Source organism: Genypterus blacodes, unplaced genomic scaffold (genome assembly GCF_046128005.1).
Source record: "Genypterus blacodes isolate CSIRO-AG114 ecotype Tasmania unplaced genomic scaffold, CSIRO-AGI_Gbla_v1 ptg000215l_1, whole genome shotgun sequence".
In the NCBI taxonomy this organism is placed as follows: domain Eukaryota; kingdom Metazoa; phylum Chordata; class Actinopteri; order Ophidiiformes; family Ophidiidae; genus Genypterus; species Genypterus blacodes.
The window spans coordinates 328,476-354,953 of NW_027467014.1; the positions used below are offsets into that span (position 1 = coordinate 328,476).

A 26,478-nucleotide genomic window follows, 5' to 3' on the forward strand; every position below is an offset into this window, starting at 1 on the left:
GACTACAGTTTTCACAGGAGATCCTTTTCCCTTCACTGTTGCTTTTGGTGGAGGCTCAACACTTCACCAGTTCCATACTGTCATCGCCGAATTTGTTAAATGACAACCATGAGTACTTTCCACAGACTCTTCCCCTTTCGTAAACAACATCTCTGAGAATTAATCACACGCTCATTGAAAACCTCCATTTTTCAACAGTTACACTAGAAGGTTTGCTTTTCAATCTCTATATAGCAAAATATGTTTTCGAGGGCTTTTTGGGCCAAAGGATCACAGTTGAAGAGCCGTATAATCTTTGTGTCTGCTGGCTGGAGACGAGCCTTCATGCCGCGTCTTCAGGCTTGCACAGCAGACTTACAACAAGCCGACTGTGGCTCGCGGCCAGCCCGCTGCCAGAATAATACCAGATCTCTATCCCTTATTTTGAAGTAATCGCGCCACTGCAAAGAGGATACTGATGAGATCATTCTCTGGTCTGCGTTGTCTAGCTTTCATGCACGCTATCATTTACAGGGTGCGTCACTCTATGTATTAATGTACAAGAATTACCAGCTAGGCCGAGTGTAGATGATGCAGAGGATTGAGGGTTAAGCGCCTGTGCATGTGTGGTCTGCTGGACAGCAACGGACTAATACACTGTAGAGAATGGGAGCGTTGTACTCACAAAGCCTCATTCACATTTGTAGCAAGCCAAGCAACATCATTTCTCTCATGGCTGTATGCCAACTGACTCACTCCAACGGCCAGAAAAACATCCATAAGACACGATGAGAAAAGGCCAGAGAGAGGCCACAAAGGTGATGCAGAGGAGGACGCACAAAGGGAATGAAAAGAAGAGAGAAGAACTTGTCTTTCAGCAGAGCGTCCACAAAAAAACCCACAACACTGGAGGTGTGAAATTCCTGTGGGCTTTAGTGGTACAGAGCCACATTCCTGCCAAGGGCATGTGTGGTCAGGGTGTGTGAGGGCGACATGCCATCAACATGGCCTCTGGGCCACCCCAGAGCAACTGGCAAAGAGATGGAGGAGGAAGAGGAGGAGGAGGGAGAGAGTGAGGAAAACAGGAACAAGATGGAGTTCTTGTGGCTTTAACCTGGCCATGGGAAGTACAAGCACAGATGATGATGGGAACTTAAACGAGTTTTGTCCTCATTCCTCATGGAAAGTGAATGATGCTAGTTTCTGATAACTTCTTGATCCGAGAGGAAGGTAAAGATTTACATTACATTACATTACATTACGATCATTTGGCGGACGCTTTTATCCAAAGCGACTTACATTACATTATATTACCACCCTTCGCAGAGGGGGGAGCACTTGAGGGTTCGGTGCCTTGCTCAGGGGCACTCGAACCGGCAACCCTCCGGTTCTTAAGCGGAAGCTCTACCCACTCGACTACTGCCTCCCTATTATTTTTTATTCAGGACATTGACGTTTGCATTTTCCAGGAATCTATTGAACTGTGAACAATCAATGTAACTCATGACATAGAGGGTCAACGTGGAACCAGAGGCACAACTCAAACTTCCAATTTATCGTAATTATAAACTGCACATGCAGACAACACAGCTTTCAGATTTGACTGGTTGGACAACACTAACCATTCTTTTAAAAATACTACTGAAATAAAAACTACTAAAAATAAATGGGACTAAAATCACCTTGCCTATGACAAATCAAAAGTGAACATGTAGGAATAAGAACTTTTTCTGGGGAGGTAAGAACTCTTTATTCCTGCAAAGGTTCCCACAGTTGAAAACATTTAAACCAGGCCAACCATCTGATCACAAAGAAAAGATCTAAAGAAGGGAAGCAAAGTTCTATACCTGCTGCGGTGCTCGTAACTCCCCTTGCAATGGAACTTGTGGGCGGGGAACACGGTGAAGATTCCCTCCTCTGAGCTGAAGTACTGCCACTTAATCCCCGGGTTGGACTTCAGGTTGTCGGCCAACACTGCAGAGGAGAGAAGGAGGAGAGATTGATCATGAAATGTCAGATGTCAGAGGGGATGAGGTGCATGAGACTTGCAGGAGGGCAAGAGAGAGATTGGGGAGTTAGGTTAAAAGAAATGAGCAGGAGGTGGAGAAGGTCGGGGGCATGAGTGCATGAAGAAGCCAATACTTTGTGAGTGTCTCTTTGTTTATTTTAAACCTTTAATCTTGTTGGGAAGCAGAACTGCTTTTAGGCCGGAGATCATTCAAGGTCAAAGGTTAGCTGAGGGTCTATTTCCTGTGTACGTGTCATCCTCCAACATCCTCTTCATCCACTTAAATGTGCTTTGGAGGATTCCATAGTAAAATGCGATGTTGCATTTGGGACTTCTTTCTATATGTTTTTTTTTTTACTGAAATACAAGCTCATTATTATAAACACAGAATTAATAATAACTTATTAACTTAGTTTTTTTCCCACTAAACCCTAATTTAATCTAATTTAATGGACATTACGGAATACATTTTGAAATCACTCCTAAAGTTTAACCAATTGTGGAGTCTACGCCAGCTTCATTGAGGCAAAGTGCTTGGTTGAGTGAAGCATTGTTGTCTGCAAATTTATGACCGCAAGGCAAAGTTCGTTGCCAACAGACTGCTGAGTATTTGCTCACGACCAACAGACAGACATTTTACTGGGTTTACAACAGTCAAGTCACTTCACAGGGATCACATCAAAAAGCCAGAAACTTCCTGTTTGCCCGACACAAAAACGACCTTTCACAGAGATATTAAAGTGGGGACACACAAATAGAAACTTTGAGCCCTTTGCCAAGCCGGAGACAGACGGAAAGAGATGAAAGATGGATGATCTTCAGAGCAGGCTGAAGATAACATCAAAAACAAACTTTTTTACTGAAAGAAATACATAAATGCATCACCATAACTCCCAAGACTACAAGCTGATGTGAGAGCTTTAGTAAACTAGGTCATCCTCCACAAACAGATGAACAATTTAGTAGAGACTTTTTAGCTTAAAATAAGAAGGCACTTTCATTCCTAAAGTTTAGAACTATTGTGCCTGGAACTATGCAGAGACTGTTGCATGATTTCCCACAGGAAACTTATTTAAGTTGGTTTCCTAAACAAAATCCTACAGAGCATGTCTGAAATCCAATATGCAATCAAAACCCATCATTTTGGTGCAAGAGGCTGATTTTATTTATCCAACCACTTTCGTGTTTACTGTTCTTAATATGCTACTATAAAGCCAGTAATGAATATTCATGGTGGCTTCTGCACGTCATCGGCATTCGCAAGCTATTTTTCCATTTAGCCGATTATTTATTTGGATGTGGGTTTCCGCAGCCTGCAAAAGGAACATAAATATCTTGTTAATTAGGTCCAGAGGCTTTGTCGGATACTCTACCCACCAACCTTACACGCCAGCTGTTTCTCAATGGCGCTAAAATGTAACTCTTGGCTTGTAATCAAGACAAATTAATCACCTACTGAAGAGAACCTGATGACCTTTTTCAAACCACTCCGCTATTTCGCCGGCCAAATCATCTTTTTTTCCCCCTGATGGGAGGAGCGGAAAATGGTAAATCACAGTGGATAAACACTAAAAATCCAAAACAAATTAACAACAAGCAAGAACAGATAACTCATAATAATGACTTCCAGGCTCCAAACTGTCAGAGGAAACATTAAAAACAGCAGATTGGCCAACGCTTTCCAGTTAAAGTGTCATTTTTTTAAAAGTACAACAGTATTATTGCAACAAAGTACACCACCCTAACCCATCATACATCATCCCCGCCAGCCACCTCATCCATCTCTGAGCTTCATATAAACAGGAACCACTCAGCGTTGTTGACAGTGGAGGAAGGGCTTTGTATACATCCGTCAGCCCGCGGTGCTTCACTCTGCCAACAATGTTTAGATCCTTCCAGAATCAGACGGACAAGTCAAGCAACAGCAACCCATGTGACAAAGGTTTCCTGCAACACTACAGCTACGCAACTATCTGCAGAAACCTGGCTTTTATTACACAAACGCATGCTTGCCTCCACGTTTATACACACATAAACACGGCAAATGCAGAGAGTTAACGTATCCCAGAAGAGAATGCTCATAAATCAGGACGCTTTGATTGATGTTATATCCATGCCAATGCACTTCAGAAGTTTGTTTCTCATATGGACCACTGGTACGCTTAACCGGTCGAGTGTAGAGAGTGTTAAAAACCAAACTACACCTTGTTAAGCGTCACATCTGTTAGTTTCCGACAGGATTCGTCGTCTTTTTCTGCTCCCAAGCAAGGCTTTGATGTTGTGAGTGAGCTCAGTTTACCAAATCTTAAGCTACAGCGGAAATACATAAGAGCCCAGCTGCTAATAAGTGGCTAAAGTGCTGTTACATGATCTCAGAATAGTTGTGTAACTTCGTGCAAGCCGGGTCAGCGTTTGCCCAGTCGTGTGCAGTCAAAAACAATTCAATCAGTCACTCTTCATTCGTTTGTATTTTCCAGCTTGTCACACCTCCAACCTACCAAACTAGTGAGGCGAACGCAATTCCATGTGAATGCACCGTTTCTCAGTGAGGCTCAGGGCTGAAGTTGGAGCTTTTCCACAAACCACAAAACCTGTTTTTTGGGGCCTCAGGTGCCAAAAGCTGTAAAATTTTAGAAGCACAGCCTGAGCGTTCACATGCGCGACTGCAAAAAGCCTTTCAGGAACCATTAAGGGCAGAAGGCGAGCCGAGCAGGAGATAGATTGGACTAACAAGGGCAAATTAGAGGCAGCAAAACACCTCAAAGCCAAGAGAAATGGAGGAAAACACACAAGGAAAGGATGCAAAAAAGCAAGGGTAGAAAATAGGGGTTAGGAGACGGATGATGAATCACACTAACCCTGTAATAACGCAGAGACCACACTATAATCAGAAGCCACTCTAGCCCAACTCTCATCTGTCTCCTTCTGTCTACCTACAGACATCAGCATCCACTTTCCCTCCCCTGTCCTGTCTCGTCTTAGCGTTGCCTACCCAACAAACTTAGAATGGAAGCGCAGAGAAGGGGAGGGAGGGAGGGAGGGAGAGAGAGGGAGAGGGAGAGAGAGAGAAGATGGGAGGAACAGTGCTGAAAAGTCTTGATCCAATTACTCCGTTTCAATCAGCTGCCGTACCCGTTTGTGCTCCCTTCATTCATCATTCGCTCGCTCTCAATTATCCCACAGTCCCTTGCTCGCCCCCTCACTCGCCCCCTCCCTTCCCTCCCTCCCTCTGTAGTTGCTTGTTTAGACTGGGTTGAGACAAATGGGAGAGAATGAATGCGCCGGGAGCGTGGGGGTCAAGGAGGGCCGAGTGTGAGAGACAGGGGGAAATGTGTGTGTGTGTGTGTGTGTGTGTGTGTGTGTGTGTGAGGGGGGGGGGGTTACTTGAACTCACCATGACGAGCTTGTAAGGAAAATAAAACTCTGCCAATGGTGATGTGTCATGAATGGCGGTCATTATGAATGGTGGTCGGAGGGAGAGGGGAGAAGGTTGGGATGTCTTGGAGGAAAGAAGGGGATGGATGGGGGTTAGGGGGGTGAGAAGAATGCTGCAGATCTGGAGCACATTCACAGAGTTTCTACTTTGGGTCGTTCTGGATAAGGTAGTTCCAAAATACTGTTCTGAAGATTTGTCTTCAAACCGCCTAAACAACACCTGGATGGACACCTTTAGAACAGGACAACAGCCATGATGTCATGCCTAAAACCTGAAATTCACGGTGAAGTGATCCTCCCTCCAACCCTGTAGGTGGCAGCAAAGAACCCAAAAGCATGTGGTCATGACTTTGGAACACAATTATTTGGTCAGAAACCACTGAATCTCTGACCACACTCTGCCGACTCTGTGTTCTCTGGACGCTATCCAGGTACGTCGCTTGGGTCTGTGGAGGACGACTGCTGCAACAACTCGCCCTGTGTTCCGCTTTACACCGCCGTCCCAGACAATAGCAGGAACTCTCCCTGACTGCAGTGCGTGTGTGAAGGGGGCTCCGGATTTATCACTTGTGTGTTTGGGTGTGGACTAAAGAGTAAAGCAGAAGAGTCATGTAGATGTTCATTTTCTTTGGATGGAGGCTTAAGTGGAGAGGGAGGGAGGGAGGGAATTGCAATACCCAGAACGTCTAACTTTTGAGTGAGATTTACATTAAATGAGCATTGAGCAACATGCCAGGAAAAACAAAGGTATTGGTTGTTCCTGCTTCGTGTTCGATCTGTGGAAACATATGGAACACAACACCAAGCAGGCTATGGCAACAGATCAAAGAGAATAGGTCCGGGCAGTGGCCTTTGTCTGTTTCTCACACAGTTTGGTCCATTTCGCTCTAAATCGAACACAGGCCAACATATGCAGCGCAGACACACATATGCAATCGGATGCCTGCAGAAATGTATTTCACAAGTTCACCACTGCTTTCTCAGAGGATTTAAAGGACGAACGTCGGATGCGACCGCCATTTGAGGTGAAGTAGGTCACATAAACGAGGGACTGACAAAGCTCTTCGCTGGACGATGAAGAAAACACACACACGAGATGAATAAAAGTGCAGACGGAGATCAAAGTAAAGCAGGCCGCCTTTGATCTCAGGCTGTAAAACATCTGAATGAAAAAAAAAAGAGATGTGAAGAGGCAAGGCTCAGGTCTGCCTCAGCTCAATGTCCTCCTTACATCTCATATAACATATACATGTATTTAATGGTAGAGACAAGGTGAGACACTAGAGCAACATTATGTATGTGCGTGTGTGTGGGTGTGTACGTGTGTGTGTGCGACTAACAAACCTGAGTTGAGGTCTCGCCCAGGGTTGAAAGCTCGACTGTTGACCGTCGGGGACAGTCTGTCACAGCAGATGGTCTTGGAAACGTTGGTATTGAAGTTCCCATCAAAGCTAAAAACAAAAAGAAACAGGCACCGTTAGAGAAATCATGGACCGGACACAACTCGTCCTTCAAGGAAAGCTCTGGCTTTTGTCTCTACACATTTCCTATAAGTCCCAGGTTTAGGATATAAAACCAGGTTATAGGTTTTCCACATGCCAGGTTTGTATCTGTGGTTCATTTAAAGATCCACACAATTAGGAAAGAAATCTATGATAGATGAGACAGCTGTTGAGACCAATGGTCCCTGCTGTTTCATTTGCGCTTGCTTTAACTTTGTTGCTGGCGAATATTCTGTATCATCTGTTGCCCAGGCCTCATAATAAAGTCGGTGAATAACATTTTCCATGGAAAACTACTTTAATTCTGCCTTCTTCCCCCCTAAAAAAAAAAAAACTATTATCCAGTTTTCTCTACACATCTGAATGTGATTGAAATAAAGGGTTGCTGCCTTAAATTGGTGATTCCAGTCTTCTGTTGCAGACTCATGACTGGAGTCGTCTTATTTAATTCCTGTAACATTGTCCACTGTACAAAGTCTGCTATATAAGAGTAGTGGGTTAAAACCGCACTATGCTATTTCAGCCATTCACTCCCTATGGACTACAGGTTGCCACAAGGTCCAGAATTTTCCTTAAAATAAGATAAATGTTTCAAACAGTCTCATACTGCCTGAGTTACCACACTAGCATTGCTTTCTGAAGTTCAACTGAAACCTGGAGCGTCCCCCCCCCCCAACATTGGTTTGTTTGGGCAGATGTGAAAACCACAATCGCACTCAGGTCTGGACCAAAGATATTCATGTCTGTAGTACACACACAAACACACACACACAAACAGACTTCTGATCCATATCTTCCAAAGGCCTAGAAGAAGACGAGATACAAAGTCAAAAGAGACAGAAAAGCAGACGGTGAGAGAGAACGTGGGTAATGAATTGGACCCGTGAGGCGAATAACCCAAATTTAATGGATGAATAGATAACTGGAAGGAATCGGCACACACTCACACACACACACCCACACACTCACAAACAAGCGTGACCTGATGTGAACTGTGTCTCGCTGCACGGTGATGGAGAAAAATAATTTAGCACGTATCAAGACTAAAAACTAAAATTTCTGTAAACACCATGTGGGTAATTCATAAATAACGACACAGCACAAACATGTTCCACAGTAACTGAAGCTTTGAGGCTCATTCCTGTTCTGTTCTTTCCCCTCATTACACAAACAGCACAACAATCGCTCGTTTTCACTCAGTGAGGGACCAACCTAAAGGTATTTATCTGTTCTGGATTTAAACAATCAGACCTGCAAATAGCCTCGGCAGCACTGGTATGATGTGAGTGGTGCAGCCCACCCCCCCCGTAAAACAAGCAGGACTTTCCTTTAGCACACACACACACGCACACACAAACAAACGAGTTTAAGAGGCGCCAACATAACCGCGACACATGTTGCTATCAGCACGTCATTTTCACGCAACATGTTTACACAGCATATATCATTTTCACTCATTTGGTTCAGCGTTGACGGACGACATAAGGGAAGTTATTTTAAAATGTATGTTGTGCGCATGTGCATGTGCGCTTGTGTGTGTGCGCGTGCATATCTCTACAGTGAGAGACTGAAAAAAACAAGAAGCTATGCAGAGGAGCAGCTCATTCTGCTCTGCACCACCAAGGCTGCACGCTTTGATCCCTCCCACACATCCATACCACACACACACACACACACACACACACACACACACACACACACACACACACACACACACACACACACACACACACACACACACACACACACACACACACACACACACACACACACACACACACACACACACTTTGGCTCCCTCTGCTTGCAGGCCTGGCATTGGCTGGGTCTGATTGACAGGCCCTGTGATGTACAGGCTGCGTTTGAACTTCACACATTTCAAAGTCCCATAAGGCCAAAGTCATTACCATTCTCCTTCTACACACTTTGCATAGAGAAGGGGGGGCAGGATGCTCTGCAAAATGTGTGCCAGTTAAAAAAAAATACATCTGCAACATTTAAATTTAACACACACACACACACACACACACACACACACACACACACACACAGAAAGAGGGTGGGTGGGTGGGTGGGTGGGGGGTGGGGGTGGGGTGGGGGCAAAGGCCTGGTGCATAACACACAATCTGGATTTCAACCACCAAACACGAGACTAAATATTGAACAAAGCCGTTCCAAATCCTGTCCAAAGTCGGTGCTTGCCGTGGTAAATAATCCCGCCGCTGAATGTGCATATTAATAATGTAGTAACCAGTGTATGTGTATGTGTATGTGTATGTGTATGTGTGTGTGTGTGTGTGTATGCTTGATTAACATACTGCACCTCCCACAGGAGGAGAGCTCCATGTCGGTGATTAAAGGTGATTCAGTCAGCAGATAGCAGGAGGTGCAAAGGATGAGCCTTCAAACTACAACTTAACAATATTTCTATTTTAGGACTGTGACTAATACAGCTAAGTGACTAAGCTCAAATGTTTCATACTGCAAAAAGATTTAAGAAGAAGAAGAGACCTCTAGATGGGGTTGCTCCAGTCTTGATCGTACATTTTACGCGCAGCACCGTTAACCCCCCCCCTCCTAGAAGACGAACTAAACATACGTATGTCCTCCACAAAGCCCAGAGAGTATAAGTATGTTGAGGAGAGGCGATGGTGTCAGGAGTAACAGCATTTCTCATGTGTTTGCAGTCTCTACGTCCAGAAAAAGGCCCTTCTGGGTTTAGATCCAAATGTCAGTGGTTTTGAGTCCAAAAAATCACTCGACTACCTTTGGTTCCCGGGAGGACATCCTGCAGAAGGTTACGTATGTAAATGGGAAAATATGGCCTACAGCGATGCAAGGACAGCAGCTGGGACGGTGAGATGTTTGTTTGAGTTTAACCCAAACTGACCGTCAGCCCGGGCCTGTTGCCGTCCTGTTTAACAGATGAACAGGCCAACGCAGGATGAACTGGGGTCATGGCGGTGTTGGGTTGGAGAGGAGGTTCATTCAACCTTGTTACTGTATTTTATGTTTTTAATTTTTCACTCAAGGGAAGATTAATAATTTCTTTCTTCAACCTTGATGTTATTACTTTATATTTGGAGGAAGAGCTGGACAAGCGGATACCTACTTCTTCACACCATTTTGTAGAATTTGAAATCCTCAATAGGAATCTGTAAATTTGGCCTCTCTAGCGCCTCCAAATGACAGAATGTGATTTGGGGAAAGAAATGTGAGGGCTGTTGCATCGGAAGTCGTTGAGGTTGGAGTCAAATCAGGCAAGCCCATCTCGCCTAAAGCTACATTATGAATATGCCCCAGAAGTTGTGGTCACTCTAATTTCATGTATCAGGGTGCAACATCATTTTTGCTTGCCTCTGCCTCCTGTGGTCACACACACACACACACACACACACACACACACACGCCGGCCCTGGACTATCTGGGTTCTATTTTGGAGACACAGTTTGTTAACTCATTTTGATTCAGAGCTCCTCTACACACTGGTGAGACCCAGACCGGACCGAGTTACTGCCGTCCAGGGCTGCTCCCAAACACACTTCTCGGTTTTACAGCCGCAACAGTCAAACGGAGCTGTTGAAATCGGCACCTGGAGATCACGTTGTTAAAAATATAAACACAGGCTCCCAAGTGACACGCTGCTATTTTCAGGGACTGCCTGCGGTTAAGACCCACCAAGTGATTAAAGCATACCAGCGGGTGCTAAGAGCTGCCCTCTGTGGCCTCACTGAGAACCAATAGCTTGCTAGCTCGATGGCTAGGTGACACCGACACCCTGTGAACCATCCGATCCACCTCCGAGGGCTGACCCGGCCGAGACCCCCGGAAGCAGCTGATGACTGAGGTCTCATGAAGGACGTTCTAGACTTGGCAATTGACTTGTGAAACTCCTCCGCCTCTCCTCCTGTGTTTCGGCATCAAGAGGGCTTGATATTGGGATTCCCTGTACACCATCCACATTACATTCTACAGCCATCTCTGTGGGTAACCTGCTGGAACACAGCAAGAACGACTATGGATTTGCATCCTCCTGGCTCTGCGTCTGCATGGGTATACCCGGAATACTCAGGTTTCCCTTCCCATATTCCTCTAAATCGATTTATTCAGGCATGTAAACGTCACAGTCAAAGCAAACCACCTCCGCATGCCATTCCTCATCTGCAATTCTCCTTGTTATTATGCAACGCAAGAGCTATACACCTCGTCTACGATGAAAGCACAGCACAGCGGCGGGTGCTTTGCCGTGTCTTCGCCGTCATCCGATCAGCCGTTGAGCTGCTGCCACCAACTACAAAGCCTTTAACAGCTCACGATCCAATGTGCAAACGGGTGCACGAAACAAAGCATTGAAGGATGATTACATGCCAATATAGTCCTGATATACATCCACGTCCTAAAAGGAGAGATGGCGCTTGGATCTCTCCCTGGCGCAGAGCTCGGGAGGGGAAAACTGGAGGAAATATTACACCTCAAAGTCGACCGTGACCCTGCATAAACCTGAAAAAATGAAAGCAAAGAGAGTTCTGTGGCTTCTTCTCCCCTGAGGAGGATCCTTTGAAGTTGAGGGATTTATCAAGACAGGGTTTGGTATGTCCGACCTCCCTCTGCAGTCGGCACTCCCTGCATCTTTCCATCTTTCCATCCTCCCTAATCTGTACCTCAGCAACGTTTGCCTCAACTCTCTCTTGATGTTCTGAATTTGTGGTTTTAGACCTGGGTTTAGAGTTCACGTGTCCAGACATGATGTGATGCATGTATGCATGTACGCATGAACATATGCATGTATGTATGTATGTGCAGTATGTTACGAGCATTCGAGATTCGGCTACAGGTGGCCAGTGGCCCCGAGCCAGCCGACGTCCGTTTGCCAGACTTGACAGAATGACATGTGACCTTGCAGTGTGAAAACTTCAGAGAGCAAAGACGGGTACCATCGGCTGATAGAGCGCGAGGGCGAGCGAGTGAGGGAGACAGAAAAGGAGAGAGAGAGGGAATGAAGGGTGGAGACAGCTGCTGCTGTGTAGATTAGAACTGAGAGCAGCTCGCTCGCTCAGAGAGAACGCTTTGAACTGTGTTTTTCCCTGCTGGAGCGGCTGATTGACTGGAAAAACTGGGTCTCAAACTCTTTCAACACAGGGCTTAAATTCGACATATTGAATCTCTCGCTGGGTCACAATCTAATCGGCCCCATTTTTCGACGGAGGCAACCCGAGAACCTTTGAGGGTTTGTTCTCGTATTTTAGCTGCGCTTCGACAGTGGGAACTCGGCTGGAGTCTCAGTGCCTGGTGGTAACACCTGATTGTTCCCTGCTCCCTGCAGTGCTTTCCAAAGCCCAAACATCACTGACTGGTCACACGCAAGCCTGCAGACTGCAAGAACTTCAGTTGTGTATTGATTGAAACTAAAGGGCTTCACTACCATTATCAATATCAAGGCAAACAAGCAACATTTCTCTCTCAAGCTCCATGTTTCCCCGTTTAGATGATGATGATGATGACACACACACTACCATTCTCTCTCTGTGACACCATTCCTTTTGCAGCAGGAGATATGACAAAGTTTAAGCAAGGTCATAAGCAAAACTAAGATGGTTTGTTAAAAGTTTCGTATCGTTCTGAAGCAGAAAAACAGAATAAAATCCATCTCGTCCTCAACGACCGTCTTCCGTATTCAAACGAACTTGTGTCTGGTTCTTTTCAATCTTGCATTCCAGCTCTGGCGTGCTCTGTTTCCAACATCCAATCAACTGCAACTGTCACACAACAGAAAAACACAGACGGCACAGCTGCTTTTTGGTCCGCAATTGATCTAATTTGTCAGTTCGTTAGATGAAAACACTAAACTGACGCACCTCTCACCTGGAATCGTTCCTGGATTTTACCTTCTGGGGCCTAAAGATGTAAGCATGCATGATAATTAATCTCCACTGCAAACCCATTTGTTTTTTGGAGCTTATTCCTTCCCGTTGGTGCTTTCAACTGAGTTTTATATGATCCCTTCAATGCAACATTGGGCTTTTTTACTACCAAAGGTTCAAAGTTGTGAAATTTCATGATGAAATCCAGCAACTACTCAATGTAAGCCGGCCCCAACGCCGCCCCTCAAACCTCCAGGCTTTCCAGAAAACGTCATTTGTTTCAAGCTCCGAGCATTCTGAACCCTTTTATTGTTGGGGTCCATTGGAGAAAAACAATGGCTGAGTGCGTGAATAGTTTCTGAAATGCAGTGGAGATTAAAAGGGCTGCCAAACATCAGACTGAGCCAAGCGGCGCTCAAGGCTGTAAATTATTTGATTTAAAAACACGACTACGACTAATCCCAGGGATGATCAAAACATGTTTTAACAAGGATGAGACCAGGATTTGTGTGTGTGTGTGTGTGTGTGTGTGTGTGTGTGTGTGTGTGTGTGTGTGCGTGTGTGTGTGTGTGGTTGGAAAATAAAGTGTAAAGAAAGTTGTGGGCAGGCGCCATCGTTGGGAGGTTTTTTTTGTGCGAGTAAAAGAAAAAAAGGCAGACAATTTCTGTGTGTGTGTGTGTGTGTGTGTGTGTGTGTGAGAGTGTGTGTTTTACTCACTCCATCATGGATGCCGGTATGGAGCAGCAGTCCTGTATGGCGGTGAGCGGCGAGGTAAGGTGCGCCGTGTACGACGCCTCCACCACCTGTTTGTTCCTGTTCACCACGTCCAGGTAGCGGTTGAACTTCTCGCGGATCTTCTTGGCCAACTGCAAAACGGAGAACATGGACTCTAGCTCACAATACATTTACAGGCAAAGACATTCGTTCATATCAACCGAGAGACTTAAACCTCCCTCACAAAGATACACACATACACAGAAAAACGTCCAGATTAGCATACACACACACACACACATATACACACAAACACTCCAAGCGCAGCTGAGCCACAACACAGAAAGAAGTAGTCAGATTTCAGCAGGCGTGAAATCCATCACTGTTATGAGCCGAGCAGAATGATGAACGTCGCAGGCTGGAGAGCAGAAACCTCCCCACTTCCTCACAACATGCTCCCTTAAATCATTAAGAGCTCAAATACACCCTGAAAGAGACGCTTAAGAGCTGGAGTGGGTGAAAGACAGTATTTAACAACCTATTTGAGTTTCCTATTGTGTTTTTCATTGCGTCACTTCAGCTTTGCAAGAGGTGTGAAGAAGAAACTGATGTTGACCTTTGTAGACACGTGACCGCCCAATTTGTTATGATCCCAGGCTGGAATTCCACCTGTACCTTTTGTCCACGAGGTGAAAAAGGCTAGACAGGATATTGAGTTCCTACGAGACACCAGCTGGGAATTGTTTTAGGGCGCAATATACCTTTAAAAGGGCACCGCAACCAGGAAGTAGGAAGGAGAAAACGCTCTTCCTAAACAAAGACATGAGCGCTAATAGAACCAGCGCTCACAGGGGCCCATACTGCGGCCCTGAACACGCATACATTACACTTTGTCTCTCTCTTTCTGTCTGTGACGAGACCAAGTTCTGGTTGAACTGGCATATCACTGCGCTCTTTCAAAATGGGGTCCCGGGCCCCTCGGGGGAAACTAATAACCAGCGGCAGCAGCGGCCTCCTGGGGGACATTAATAAGCAGAACACCAGCAGCTTCTTACAACAGGTTCCTGTTCTTCTCTCTGCAGCCAGGAAGCTGAGCAGGACGCAGAGGCATCACACACACACTGTATGTAATGTCATTTGTTACAGATTATGGTGCTAATTTAAATGCTGTCAAGTCACACGCTGGATTATTGAAGATCTTTGAGGGAATTAATAAGATGCTTCATTTTCACTCTGTCACTCCATTGATTCAGCAATGAATTATTTCAGCATTACAGGAAAACCATTTCAGCTCGAGTCTGCTAGAAAAATCCCTGTCCATTGTCGTGAAAGAAAAAGGCCCGTTTCCACAGTAACTGGACCCCTTTTGTTCACGTCCCATAATTGCCGGTGCCTGCAAACGTGGGCCGACTCGGGCCCAGCACAGAAACGCACCGCGACCCGCTGACCGCTAGTACACCTAATCAACCACCCGCTATTCCTATTAGGGCTTTTACAGGAGCCTGAGGCGCAGCCCAGAGTAACGCCAGCTCCACCACAAGGAGCACACACACAGGGACATAAAGTAAAACATGTGAACGTACAGAACACCCCCACACACACACACACACAGTACTGTCCATGCATGGGAACCAAGCTCCACTGGACTTTGTATTAAAAGGGGAAAATGGGCCAGTGTTCAGCCATGGAGTGTTTCCACAGCTGGGGGAGGGGGGAGAGAGGAAGAAAGCAACACAGACTGAAGGGAAACCAGAAACCTTCAGCCCTGCGAGTTACAGCTAAGGTTACGGCGCGACCAAAGCCACTGGGTCCATCCTGATGGCTACAGATTCACCGCATTCCCTCTAGAGATGATGGTTGGTTGGTTCGGCCACAAAACTAGAAAGCGGTGCATCCTGATGTCTCTGGTTGGGAGTTCTGAGGTTTTGAGCTACGCAACGTTCTACCGCACTCGCCGGCTGCAAGGTTTACGGCCAAACCGAGACGCTGACCTCGCTTGGGAGTGCACGGTTCGGGTTATTATGGGAAAAGTGGCAGTAGCAGGCAAGTCCAGTTTGGCAGCATGAATGTACGTACATACTCAGGTCACTGGCACAGGGGAATGTTTTGCTTTCCTTTGCATGAACCGATTCCTTCATTATGCACAGGTCCAAGAAATGGACGCGTTACTTCCAAAGATGATCGAAGCTTCTTGTGAAACGTCAACCCTGCTGACCTCATTCACTGTACTGACACCAGATTGGAAAAAGCTGCATTTCCAGACTATTTTGCAGAAGAAACTAAAACTATGATCCCAACGCCAAAATCAGTGCAGCTCAACACGGCACACTCCAAGCAACACAAACTATTTACATCATATCAAGCTTAAGCAAATAGTCAATATGTACTGTATGTGTGGGTTGGCGGGATCAAAAGTTGTCTAGATAAACAAACGTTCTCTCTCACAGGTTTCAGTATCTATAATTGATATCAGCGTAAACGTAAATACGCCAAACTAATCAAAACAGTTTGCACAGCAGGTTTGCGGTGTCGACCAAACATCATCAAAATCTCATTTTGGATTTGAATGGATTTGAATTTCAAGTCGTGCTTTCCCTCCTCCTTCTTAAAGGTCACACTGTGAGGACTGCAGCTACCTGCATCACTGCTTCATTCAAGTCAAGCATGAAATATCCCTTATTAGTTCCTTAACCATCACAAAGTTCATCCCATTTATCCAAATAGGAGAAGTCAGTCGACCTTTTCCACCTCCTGCACCGACACGCTGCCGTCTCTTGTTTCCGCTGATTCCATCTTATCTGCGGGAAACAGGAAATGTCCATAAGAGCCCTTGTCTCTGCGTCTGAACAGGCTCTTCAGACAAACTCCTCACTCCTGATCTGTCTGCAGATAAGGTAACGCTATAAGGCAAGACAGTTAGGGACGCAGCAAATTTCTCGATCCGTCGTGTATCCGCTGCAGGATTGGAGGGACAGACTGTGAGACTGTCTGGACCGTTCTGATGGCCTGTTCACCTTCTTAATGTGCTCTGCAAACATTTTTATTCAGCTTAGCAGCACTGGTGAGGTGGTGATAATGCATTATTACAGATCGCAACACTGTTCTCGAAGGGGAACATGACATACTGGGCGTCACGTGGCACAGACTGGCTTAGGATCGACGGAAAGAAAGAAAAAGAAAGAGAGAGAGATTGCAGAATATTGCCTGAGACATTATTTGGGCTCCTTTGCTGGCATTGCAGGGTTTTGGTTGATTCACATTGCCAAACCTTTACCAGGTATTACGTTTGCACTGACACGCATTCCAGCATCCTGGGAGTAGACGTGAGTACAACAGTTCCAACGTAGGTCAGAGACAGAGACACTGTTCGATGACTTTAGGAACGAGAAAGGGTTGTTTAAAATATGGCCATGCTAATCTTCTTCTACCTCTTGACACCTTTACGGCAATGTCCCTAGGGATCTTCACACCTGAATCAAATTGTCTGGGGGAAGCAGGGGTGATGTCATTAAAGGTGTACAGACTTTCCGTCCCGATAATGAGTTTGCAGGGTGACATGGGAATCTACCAACGACAAATCATGTCACATTGAGAACGCCTCAACCCTCGAGTATAGCAGGCAGGTTTCTGTGAATGGAGATGCACGTGGCGATAAAAACACCTCCGATTAAGATCCGACATGTTCTGCATCTGCGAAACCTGCGAAACCGGTCACAGACACAATCACGTTTCCCGTTTGACGTCTCAACAAACGAGGGTTACGTGAGTGTGTGTTTATCTAAGTTAGTCGCTTATAATCCGGCTTTTCATTTGAGAAGATGAAAGAGTGACGCTGCGGGAGCCGACCGAGCTGCCTCTGGTATGGTAAACGTTACGAGGCGTGACACACACAGAAGAAATGCAAACAAATACCAAACCTGTCTGTTCTTGCTATTGGCTGTTTACCAGTCTGGTGTTGACTGTTAGTCTGCCAAAATTCTTGGCACGTGAAGTGTGCGTGTGTATATAAAAACACACACACACATACAATTTGGCTACAACTGATGCCAGAAATCCAGGGCATTTTCCCAATCTGGGAAGCATCAACTTTCACCACTGTGCTCGTCGCCCTTGCAGCCGAACACGTTATGTTCATTCCTCACCTGCTTTGAGAAAAATGCTAACGATTTCTCGCTTTAATTGCAGCGCCACAAGTCAAGCGACAGTGACGATCTGAGATTTTAGTCCACTGTAATGAAATGCACAGTCAACGCTGCCTCAGTGCGTCTGCCGGCTGCTCCTATCGGGAGCGGAGGGAGGGAGGGAGGGAGGGAGGGAGGGAGCACAGAGACGACAGAGGAAACAGCAGACAGAGAACTTCAAAGCCAATGAGACGCCAGCTGTAGAATTTTAATAAACCTGCTTCTTCCTCTGATGGCTCGAGCTCATGTGTGTGTTCGTTTACTGCCCAACTGAAAATCACGGGAGACCACAAACAGGCCCACTGTTCATGGCACATGCAGGCACAAACAGGCAGACGCGCGCGCACACACACACACACACAGACACACACACACGGGGAAGGAGAAGCCTTTGTTGCTCACCTGCTGCACCTCTGTCTCTCCGTTTGATGTCTTCTCTGTGTACACGAATGAGTTGAAAATCCTCTGTAGAGAGAGAGAGAGAGAGAGAGAGAGGGAGAGAAGGAGAAATGACAAGGTGAGGTTAGAGTGAGGATCTGGAACCAATAACTTAAAGCCATGACAAACTTTAATGAAAGGGTTGCACCAAGTGGTATACATGGATACATTGCACTGTATGAGGAGGAGGAAGAGGAGGAGGAGGAGTTCACCATTGAGGAAATGCAAGTGAAGGCGACTTTTTCCGACAATGAAGTCTAAATAAATCAATTTCCACTTGGACACTGTGGGTGTATTACCGAGTCTGCACATTTCGATTTATGCCCGTTTGAAATCACATTAATGGGTTTGAGGTGACAGATTCATGGCCTCAATCAGAGTTTAGTGAATCATTAAGAAAAGGCTTAGTTGCAGAATTAACTATCGCATTAACGCCGATAGATCTCTCTTCTCCATTTCACTGCCCAGGTGCAACTGGTGCCGTTTAACGACCGGCGGACAGAAAGCGAGCGAGCGAGCGAGAGAGAGAGAGTTACAAACTTGACCATCTGCCAAAACAACCACACCAATACACCCAGGCAGTCTGGCGCTGGTGCTCACGTCGTTCTTTAGCTTGGACGCCGCCCGTCTCAAGCTGGTGGTCGGCCATAACATAAAATGAGTCTTAAAAAGCTTTCACGAGGCTGAATAACACGCTGATGATGAATTTCCCTGTTCACCTTCCAAGGAATTCAACATTTTAAGAGCTTTTTTCTCATATATGTATATAAATATATATTGTTAAGTGAATAGGAAGCAATGCGTCTTGGAGAAACTGAGTCCTGGTGTGACCTCAGCCTGCTCACGCCCTCAGAGAGCCCCAGAAAAACATTTAAGGCCTGCCTGAACACGGACCCTGCTTTGGACACACACACACACATACACACACGCGCCTTCACACAGATGGTCTCCTGGGCCCCATCAACCAAACATTCTCTCCTTCTCACACACACACACACACACACAGGGTAGAAAGGCAGTAACACTAATGTTTGTGTTGAGGCAGCAGGTTGTGCAGGTGTTTCACTCTAAGCTGCCCCACTGCACACAGAGCCTGAGCTCGCCTGGTTCCACCATGGAGGAACCGTTCCCCCCCCCGCCGCTTATCCACACCTATTGTCAGGCAACATTCCAGAAGGCAGCGATTACCCAGAATGCACCACATCAAACTAAACCTGGTGCTGATTTACTATAGACTTTTATGACGTTACCATGGCTACCCCCTCCCACTGTTTCGCCGCCTCTCTGACAGTAGGGAGGATTTCCGGAGTCTGACGCGCTCAGGTGCGGGGACAACAGATAGACGACACTCAGAAGTAAGTTAAGTAATTAGCGATTTTCCCTGATTCACACTGCAGCATTTGAATGGTCCCATTAAAAATAGACGCATTAATGCATCTTTGCACCCCTTATTCACACAGCTGCGTTATTGAGCGGTGGGTTATTTACAAAGAGCAAAACCGAGTCCTGTTTACTGTCCGACGCCACTCAAGTTGTGGAACTGTCAAATAAACACGAACAAACACACACAAACAGATCTGGTAGCATTTTGGGGGGGGGGTCCATTTTCCCAGAAAGAGGGCACAAAGGGGCGTAAAAACAGAGCGGAGTGAGAGAAAGCTGCTGTTGTTGATTAGCTGCAGGTCTGCTGTCTCTCCCCCAGCGCCTGAGTGTTTGTTGTTGGAGCTGCTTTGCGGTTTTCACAGCTAAGGGGCAGCCGAGGAGGAATGCTGCGCTCTGAAACCCGAGACTCCTGAGGCCGCCCGGGCCACCAGGGTTTGTGGCCTTCCGTGACCCATAATAAAACACTGATGTGTGCGTGTACATACACACACACGCACATATGCATGTTTCAACTTTGTATCCTTGGAATGACATTTTTCCTGTCAAGCTGGCACGTCGGAGGCTGTAAATATGACACCTACGGAGGCGGTTACTACGCAGAAGATGCCAGACAGACATCAGTTATATGTGAGTCACAGCAAAGTCTGAACGCTCGGCGCTGCAGTCAGTTACACGGTAAAGACGTAGGGATGGAACTGATCCAAATAAATCGATTAAAAAGAGTCAAACGCAGCTCTAATCTCGCCTCAGGACACCATCAGCTGCAGACACAATTCACGTTCTGGTGATGTTTCTTGCCAAAATGCTCCTCGGGAGTCACACTACCTTCGACTATTTATCATACTGATGATATAACAGAGTTTCATATCCATTCAAACCTCGTACACGTGTAAACTGCCAGTTATTTGACACTCAATACAAGAAATACCACTGTAATCTGAGTTAAACCCTTTGACTTTACTATTCGACCCCATTCGCCCAAACACAAAGTATCGCACCGCATTTTCCACTTCCAACAACCGAAACACCAAATCTCCAACAGCTGTTTGGTGTAATAAAACGTTTCATGGAGCAGATTCGGGTACAAATCGTCTGGACCGAACAGAGTAAATAGAGTCTTGTACAGTTGGCGCAGTTCCTTATAATAAACACAGATATTGGGTCCAAACGGGCAGCTTTGTCAGCTCGTTCGCTTTGATCACAGAGCACTGACGCTGGCGGCATTAGTCCCTTTATTAAAGCCACTTTGGGGTTAATCCTGATCACAGTTGAGTGGCTCACAGGAATGGGATAAACCTCAGGGACTTTGAGATTCCTGAGACACGTGGCCTACGCTGTGTTCTTTCAGTCCCGCCGTGTTTTGGTTGTAGCGGTACTGGAAGCGGCTGCTGCAGAGAGGATTGCTGACAAAACCTTTAGATTTAGGGTTTTTGCTGACTTCCCCTTTAGTTTGCAGGGAAAGACGAAAGGCATTTACATATCGCAGGGATCGCTTTCCACTCTTGTCACAGTTTTAGGCTTCACTCGGGGGTATGGGACACGCCGTGAGATGGTGGAGTGTGTGATGTGTTCAGCCTGCCTCTATTATTATCACCATCCTGCTCTCCTCAGTCTCTCAATGAAGAAAATACAAAATGAGCGATGAGTCGAGATGACGGGCGAAGAACTGAAAGAAGAAAGAAAGAGCAGAAAAAGAGGACGAGACGAAGAGGAGCTGCGGTGCTAGAACAGCGATTAGCAATTCAGCCATCTTCAAAGGCCGGAGTGGAGCCATGAGCTGCAGTCGTCGTGCAGTCGACACACTGACACACACCACCGCACAAACCCCTTAATCTTGTCTTTAGGGCTTGTTGATCAGCAGTCTGGGGTTTATCTGCGAATACACCTGAGGGCAAAATCAGGGCATCACTCGGGTGGGGCAGGTGCGCGTATGTGTGTGTGTGCGCGCAAATGTGTGGAGTGTGCATCGAATAACAACATTGCCCGTAGAAAAACGTGCCCTGGCCTCGTGTGTGTGTAGCTCATCGATTGAAGCTTCCTGTTGTTGGGAAATGATATGCACGTACGTCTTGGAATACACACACACACACACATTAGGCTGTAGTATAAATGTCTGGGAGCTCTACGGTTTGAGAGTTGGTTTCCAAACAACTGACAGATAAAAGCCCAAAGCCCAGGGGACAGTAACTGCTGCTTCCTCCTGCTGTCTGTGTGCAGCTCAACCTCCCTTTCCTTCAGTCGGCTCTACCTCCCTCCCTCCCTCACTCCCTCCCCCCAACAGACTCTCCGCTCATTGCACTACAAAGGGCCGGAGCCTGGGATGAGGCGGCCTCTGATGTGTGTGTGCGTGCATGTGTGTGTGTGCAGGGTTTTCTGCCTGGGCCCTTTTTGCCATGTCTCCATGCCAAAAGGTCTAGGAACTTCACCCTGCTGTCCCTGTTTTTGGCTGAAAGAGTAAGGAAACAGGCTTTTGGGGATGTGCAAGAGAGTTAGATAGAGAGGGAGACGAAGACAGAGTGAATCAGAGAGAGAGAGAGAGAGAGAGACATTTCGGCAGTTTCTGCTTTTACAACATACCTTCAGTTTATAGCCCCATAAAACAGATGCAGGAAAAGGACAAGGAGGTGTTACCAGAAACTTCTACTGCAGGATAATCTGAATCCTGTTCTGAGTAAAGCAGTAAAACGGGCGCATCATGAAAGGGCGAATAAATGTCTCAAATAAGGGGAAGTCGTCCTCAGGTCGGACATGTCAAGCCATGTTTGATTACTAATGTGTGTGTGCTGCAGTAAGAGGAACGGTTGAGAACGCACGACGACTGAGTTATTTGTGTCAGACTTGTTGCGCCGGCTGTTATTGTGTCTTCACTAAGCTGCTCGTGTGAAAATGTAACAAGTATGTTTGTTTAGGTGCCAAAGGATATTGTACCTGTCTGTGTTTTCATTGAGCTAATCCTGCTTTAACAACAATCACTCCTAACACTCCATGTGATGCAACAATTGGTTCAACGGTAGTAGTATCATATGACATCTCCAGCTGTACCACTGCAACATCTCCAGGAGAAAACATCTTGCATGGTCAGAAAAACTACTTGCCAACATCTCTCAATTGCAGATTTTAGTGAAAAATGTGAGGGTTTAAATATCTAATCTTCCCATAAATCCCAAATGTCTCTACTGGGTTTGACTCCTCGCCGAATGTAAGAGGCGAGCAGGCAAACCCTATGCAGACGCCCACGGCACGCTTCAGCTCCCGTGAAAGAATCTGCGCTCGTCAAGGTTGTGACCGTGGCGGCAGGAAAGGGGAAGAAGAAGATGAAAAAAACCCAAGGAGGAGCGGGGCAGGAAGAGGCACGTCGAGGCTGGATCTCAAAATGTCACCGGAGCGGCCGGAGCAGTGAAATATCGTGAAACCAAAGCCGTGCTAATGAAGTGCTGCTCTGTTCGGGCCTGGCGGAGAGCAGGTTGGCTAATTAAATGGCTCAGCGTCGGCGTCTGCCAACTGCTTGTTGCTACGTTTAGAGGTCACCGGGGGTCACTTTAATTTGGTTGAATCTAACCTAAGGCGGCGGCTCCAAAGCCCCAACACACTGTTACAGAAGCGTGTGTGTGTGTGTATGGTTATTTCTTATTCGCTTTGTTCTGTTTTTGTAATCATTGTATTGTGTTTTTATGAACTTGTGGAGTTTGTAAAATATAAAACCAAACGCTTCCAGATGCAGATTAAAAGGTTGAGGAATGTGTCCTCATCAAAATAAAACATTGGCTACACCCTCAAATATTTTTATAGCAAAAGAGATGCAGAAGGGTCTTCAAAGAATCAAGCAAAGATCATAGTGTGTGTGTTGTGTCAGCACCACATTTCAAAGCTGGTGCAATAAACCGGCACTTTGGACAAAGTTAACGGCAGACCAACAAACTGCCTAAAGACTCCGATCAGCACAGAGACGCGGGGACCTGCCGGGTCCAAGCACTCGGGCTCGACTAAGTGACCATCACAGGCTTTTCAGTTGTGCAACGTAGATTGACACCAGATGAACCCGAGGCTTTGGTCAGAAGTCCCGCGCTGACCACATGTGATGACTTTCCAACTTCAAAACCATAACGCTTTCTCCCGGCCCACGCTACCATATTGAACTTTCGTTTGACCCGAAACAACACTACTACGTGTCTTTGATCTCTTAACTCCTGCCCTGTTTTAGTTGATGATAACCTCCTTTTATGTTTTTTCTATTGATTCACATTCTTTATGACTTTACTGTGGTTTTGTTATCGTTTTATCTTTTCTGTACTTTGCACTTTTTCACTCTTACTAGGTTGTCTACACTTTTCTGGCTACTACTGTCTGTTTGTAAATGACTCAGGCTGCTTTCTTAGCCAAGTCTCTGTTGCATAATACAGTTTAATCTCAATGAGTACGTCTCCATGAGTATTTGTCCTTACTGCCAATGAAGGCAAAAACCAGAATAAGCCGTATGCGTGTGCAGAATCAATGAGATGCAGCCCCTCTCAGTGTAAACACAATGAATTGGCAGTATTGGGGAAATGCACACCGAGACGGAATACTAAGATTAACATGTTTGCACGCCTTGATAAATCAATATACAATGGCATGATCTCGGAAGAAATTTGTAAGTATAATGTACATGCAACTGGGCTCTGTTTATCAGCCTCAACATTACAGAAAACAAAGAGTCTCATCCTGTCCAATGGGGTGAGAGTATGAAGCCTGTCTGCTATGGACCGCAATGGTTCTGAAACAACAAGACCCCCTTTTGTCCAAACAGGAGGGAGGGGCAAGTGGGGGGAGAGAGAGAGAGAAAGAGAGAGAAAGAGAGAGAGACCACCACCAAGTAGATCCTACCTGCCCCCCTGACCCACACACACACACACAGAACCACAGAGGCTCTCGCGTCTCGGCCTGGGATGTTTGCTCTCCCTCTCCACCAGACAGGATATAATGCTTTCCACATGCAAAAGGGGAAAAAAAGGAGGGAACGAAGGGCGGAGGAGAGACAGCAGAGGAGAGCGAAAGGTGAAAGGGGAGGAGAGCAGAGGGGATGGAGGACAAGAACTGTGCAAAGGCAGACAAGAAAGAGAGAGAGAATATATATACAAGTCTCCAACAGCACTGGAAGCAAAGTTCATCGTCACAGCTAAGACAGATTTGAGGACACGCTGAGCCGGCTGATAAATCAGACGGTCTGCCTGCTCTGTAGCCTTTATTCGATTGTTGTTGATGGCTAGAGACTGGAATATGTAAGGGGGAGGGGCGAACCAAGGAAGTCAGAGGTACATGGTACGAGTCTTAGCCAAACAAGCCGCCAGTTCACCACCTGCAAATATGACTGAAACTACGAGTCTCAGGTTTCACATACGTGTCTCATACAGCACAAACAGCTTCGCCGCCACGCCAGAAAGACCTTTTGGTATCTTTGTTGAGCACTTCCTTTCATTGCAGCACTGAAATGCAGGTAGAGGAGGTGCAGACGGACTGAGAGCTCAGACCAAACGATGCGATTCGTATTTGAGGAAAGAAGGCAGATTAAATCCTGGTTATCACTTGCTGGGAATAGATTTTACTGCAAGAAATGTAAAGGCATGTAAGTAAATAGCCTTTTTTTATTGCATGGGATTTATTGGACTTTTCTCCGAATGCTTATCAAGCCCAACAATACTAAATCAGAAACAGAAAACCTCAGCTCAGCTTACTCTCAGTGTTGGCCTGTTATAAATTATAAATAAGAGTATCAAGCCTGGGAATAAAAACGATCATTTGTTGCTCTTCTGCAGTTGAAACCAGAGCATTGTGATTAAAATGAGAGATGTTATCTAATTATCAACAAGCACAGGGGACAATAACGGAGATCTCCGTCTCATCTACCTCTCTTTGTCACAGAGATTCCCTTTTTCTTTCTCCGAAAACAAAAACATCAGCACTGAAGAGGCCTCGTTAGAATCAAAGCAGCAGGGGGGCGTGGAGAGGTCAGGGAAGAAATGTTGTAAATTGCCTGAAGTTGTGGGACAAAAGCTTCTGTTTACAGGTAAGATGTCCCCTCCGTGATGTCTGTCTTTGTGAGCATATGTAGAGAGGGTGCTTGAGCAGAGAAGTACTGTAATTTACAAGTCTTTCTTTACCTTAGCGAGGCCCTTTGATGTTAAAGCAGTCAAGTCATTAAAAGACGGCTGCAGGCCTCAGTAACCCTGCACTAATTATGCATAACTAATTAGGAATTCTATCATTTTCTAACCAAACAGGCCTCCAAACATGAACTTCATCCATTTTGAAAATCTGCTGCTCCATGAAATATTCAGTACGTCAAGCTTAAAATGGCCCTGTGGACATGTGTGTAAAGGGAGAAATCGGGCTGATATTCTTAACATTTTGACGTCCGCGCTTGAGTCTGAAAGCAGCGACACATCCACAGCGGCTCCAGCGCCAGACCTGCGTTGCATTGTGGGAGTAACAAGACGCTGCTAAAGTGGAGCCGAGGTGAAAATGTTCCAGAGACAGATCAAAGCAGCATACCTGAGCGCCTCCATTCAGCTGATAAAATCTGAGAGCCAAGAGGACGAAAACAAACCTCAAACGCTGCAGTGAAATTAGCTCAACCAGGGAAGGCAAGAGAATGAGCAAAGCCTGTGTTTTCACCCAGAGCTTCAGAGTTATTCTCCATTAAAAAAACCTTGTTAATTGCGACGTGTGTGTCCGCGTCGTTAAAGCATCACGCATGGTGCATCCACATAAAAGTCAAGTGATGTTTAACGCTCAGTTTGTCCATAATTTAGGGCCTGTTTCTGTGGCCTCCTACAGAAGAAGAATAGGAGTTTGTTTGCATTAAACTGGGTCACGCTGTGAGGCAGATTCCTTCAAAGAGCCTGTGTGTTGCAGCATAATTGGCTGAAGTGCTTTACATTCTTTAAATGTATTACGGTGGACCACATAGAGTCTAAGAAAGGATAAAGTCCCACTTTAAA

The 26,478-nt window shown here is 46.0% G+C and overlaps 1 protein-coding gene across 1 annotated transcript in view; it reads right to left on the bottom strand.

Moving 5' to 3' along the window:
* The window catches only part of cachd1 (cache domain containing 1), a 64,894-nt gene that overhangs the window by 21,708 nt on the left and 16,708 nt on the right, over positions 1-26,478 (bottom strand). Inside the window, exons 2-5 of the mRNA XM_076170197.1 lie at positions 18,083-18,145; positions 13,503-13,651; positions 6,767-6,873; positions 1,827-1,953 (exon numbers count right to left, since the gene is read on the bottom strand). Coding sequence (XP_076026312.1) covers positions 1,827-1,953; positions 6,767-6,873; positions 13,503-13,651; positions 18,083-18,145 — 446 coding nt within the window. The remainder of the gene's footprint in view (positions 1-1,826; positions 1,954-6,766; positions 6,874-13,502; positions 13,652-18,082; positions 18,146-26,478) is intronic.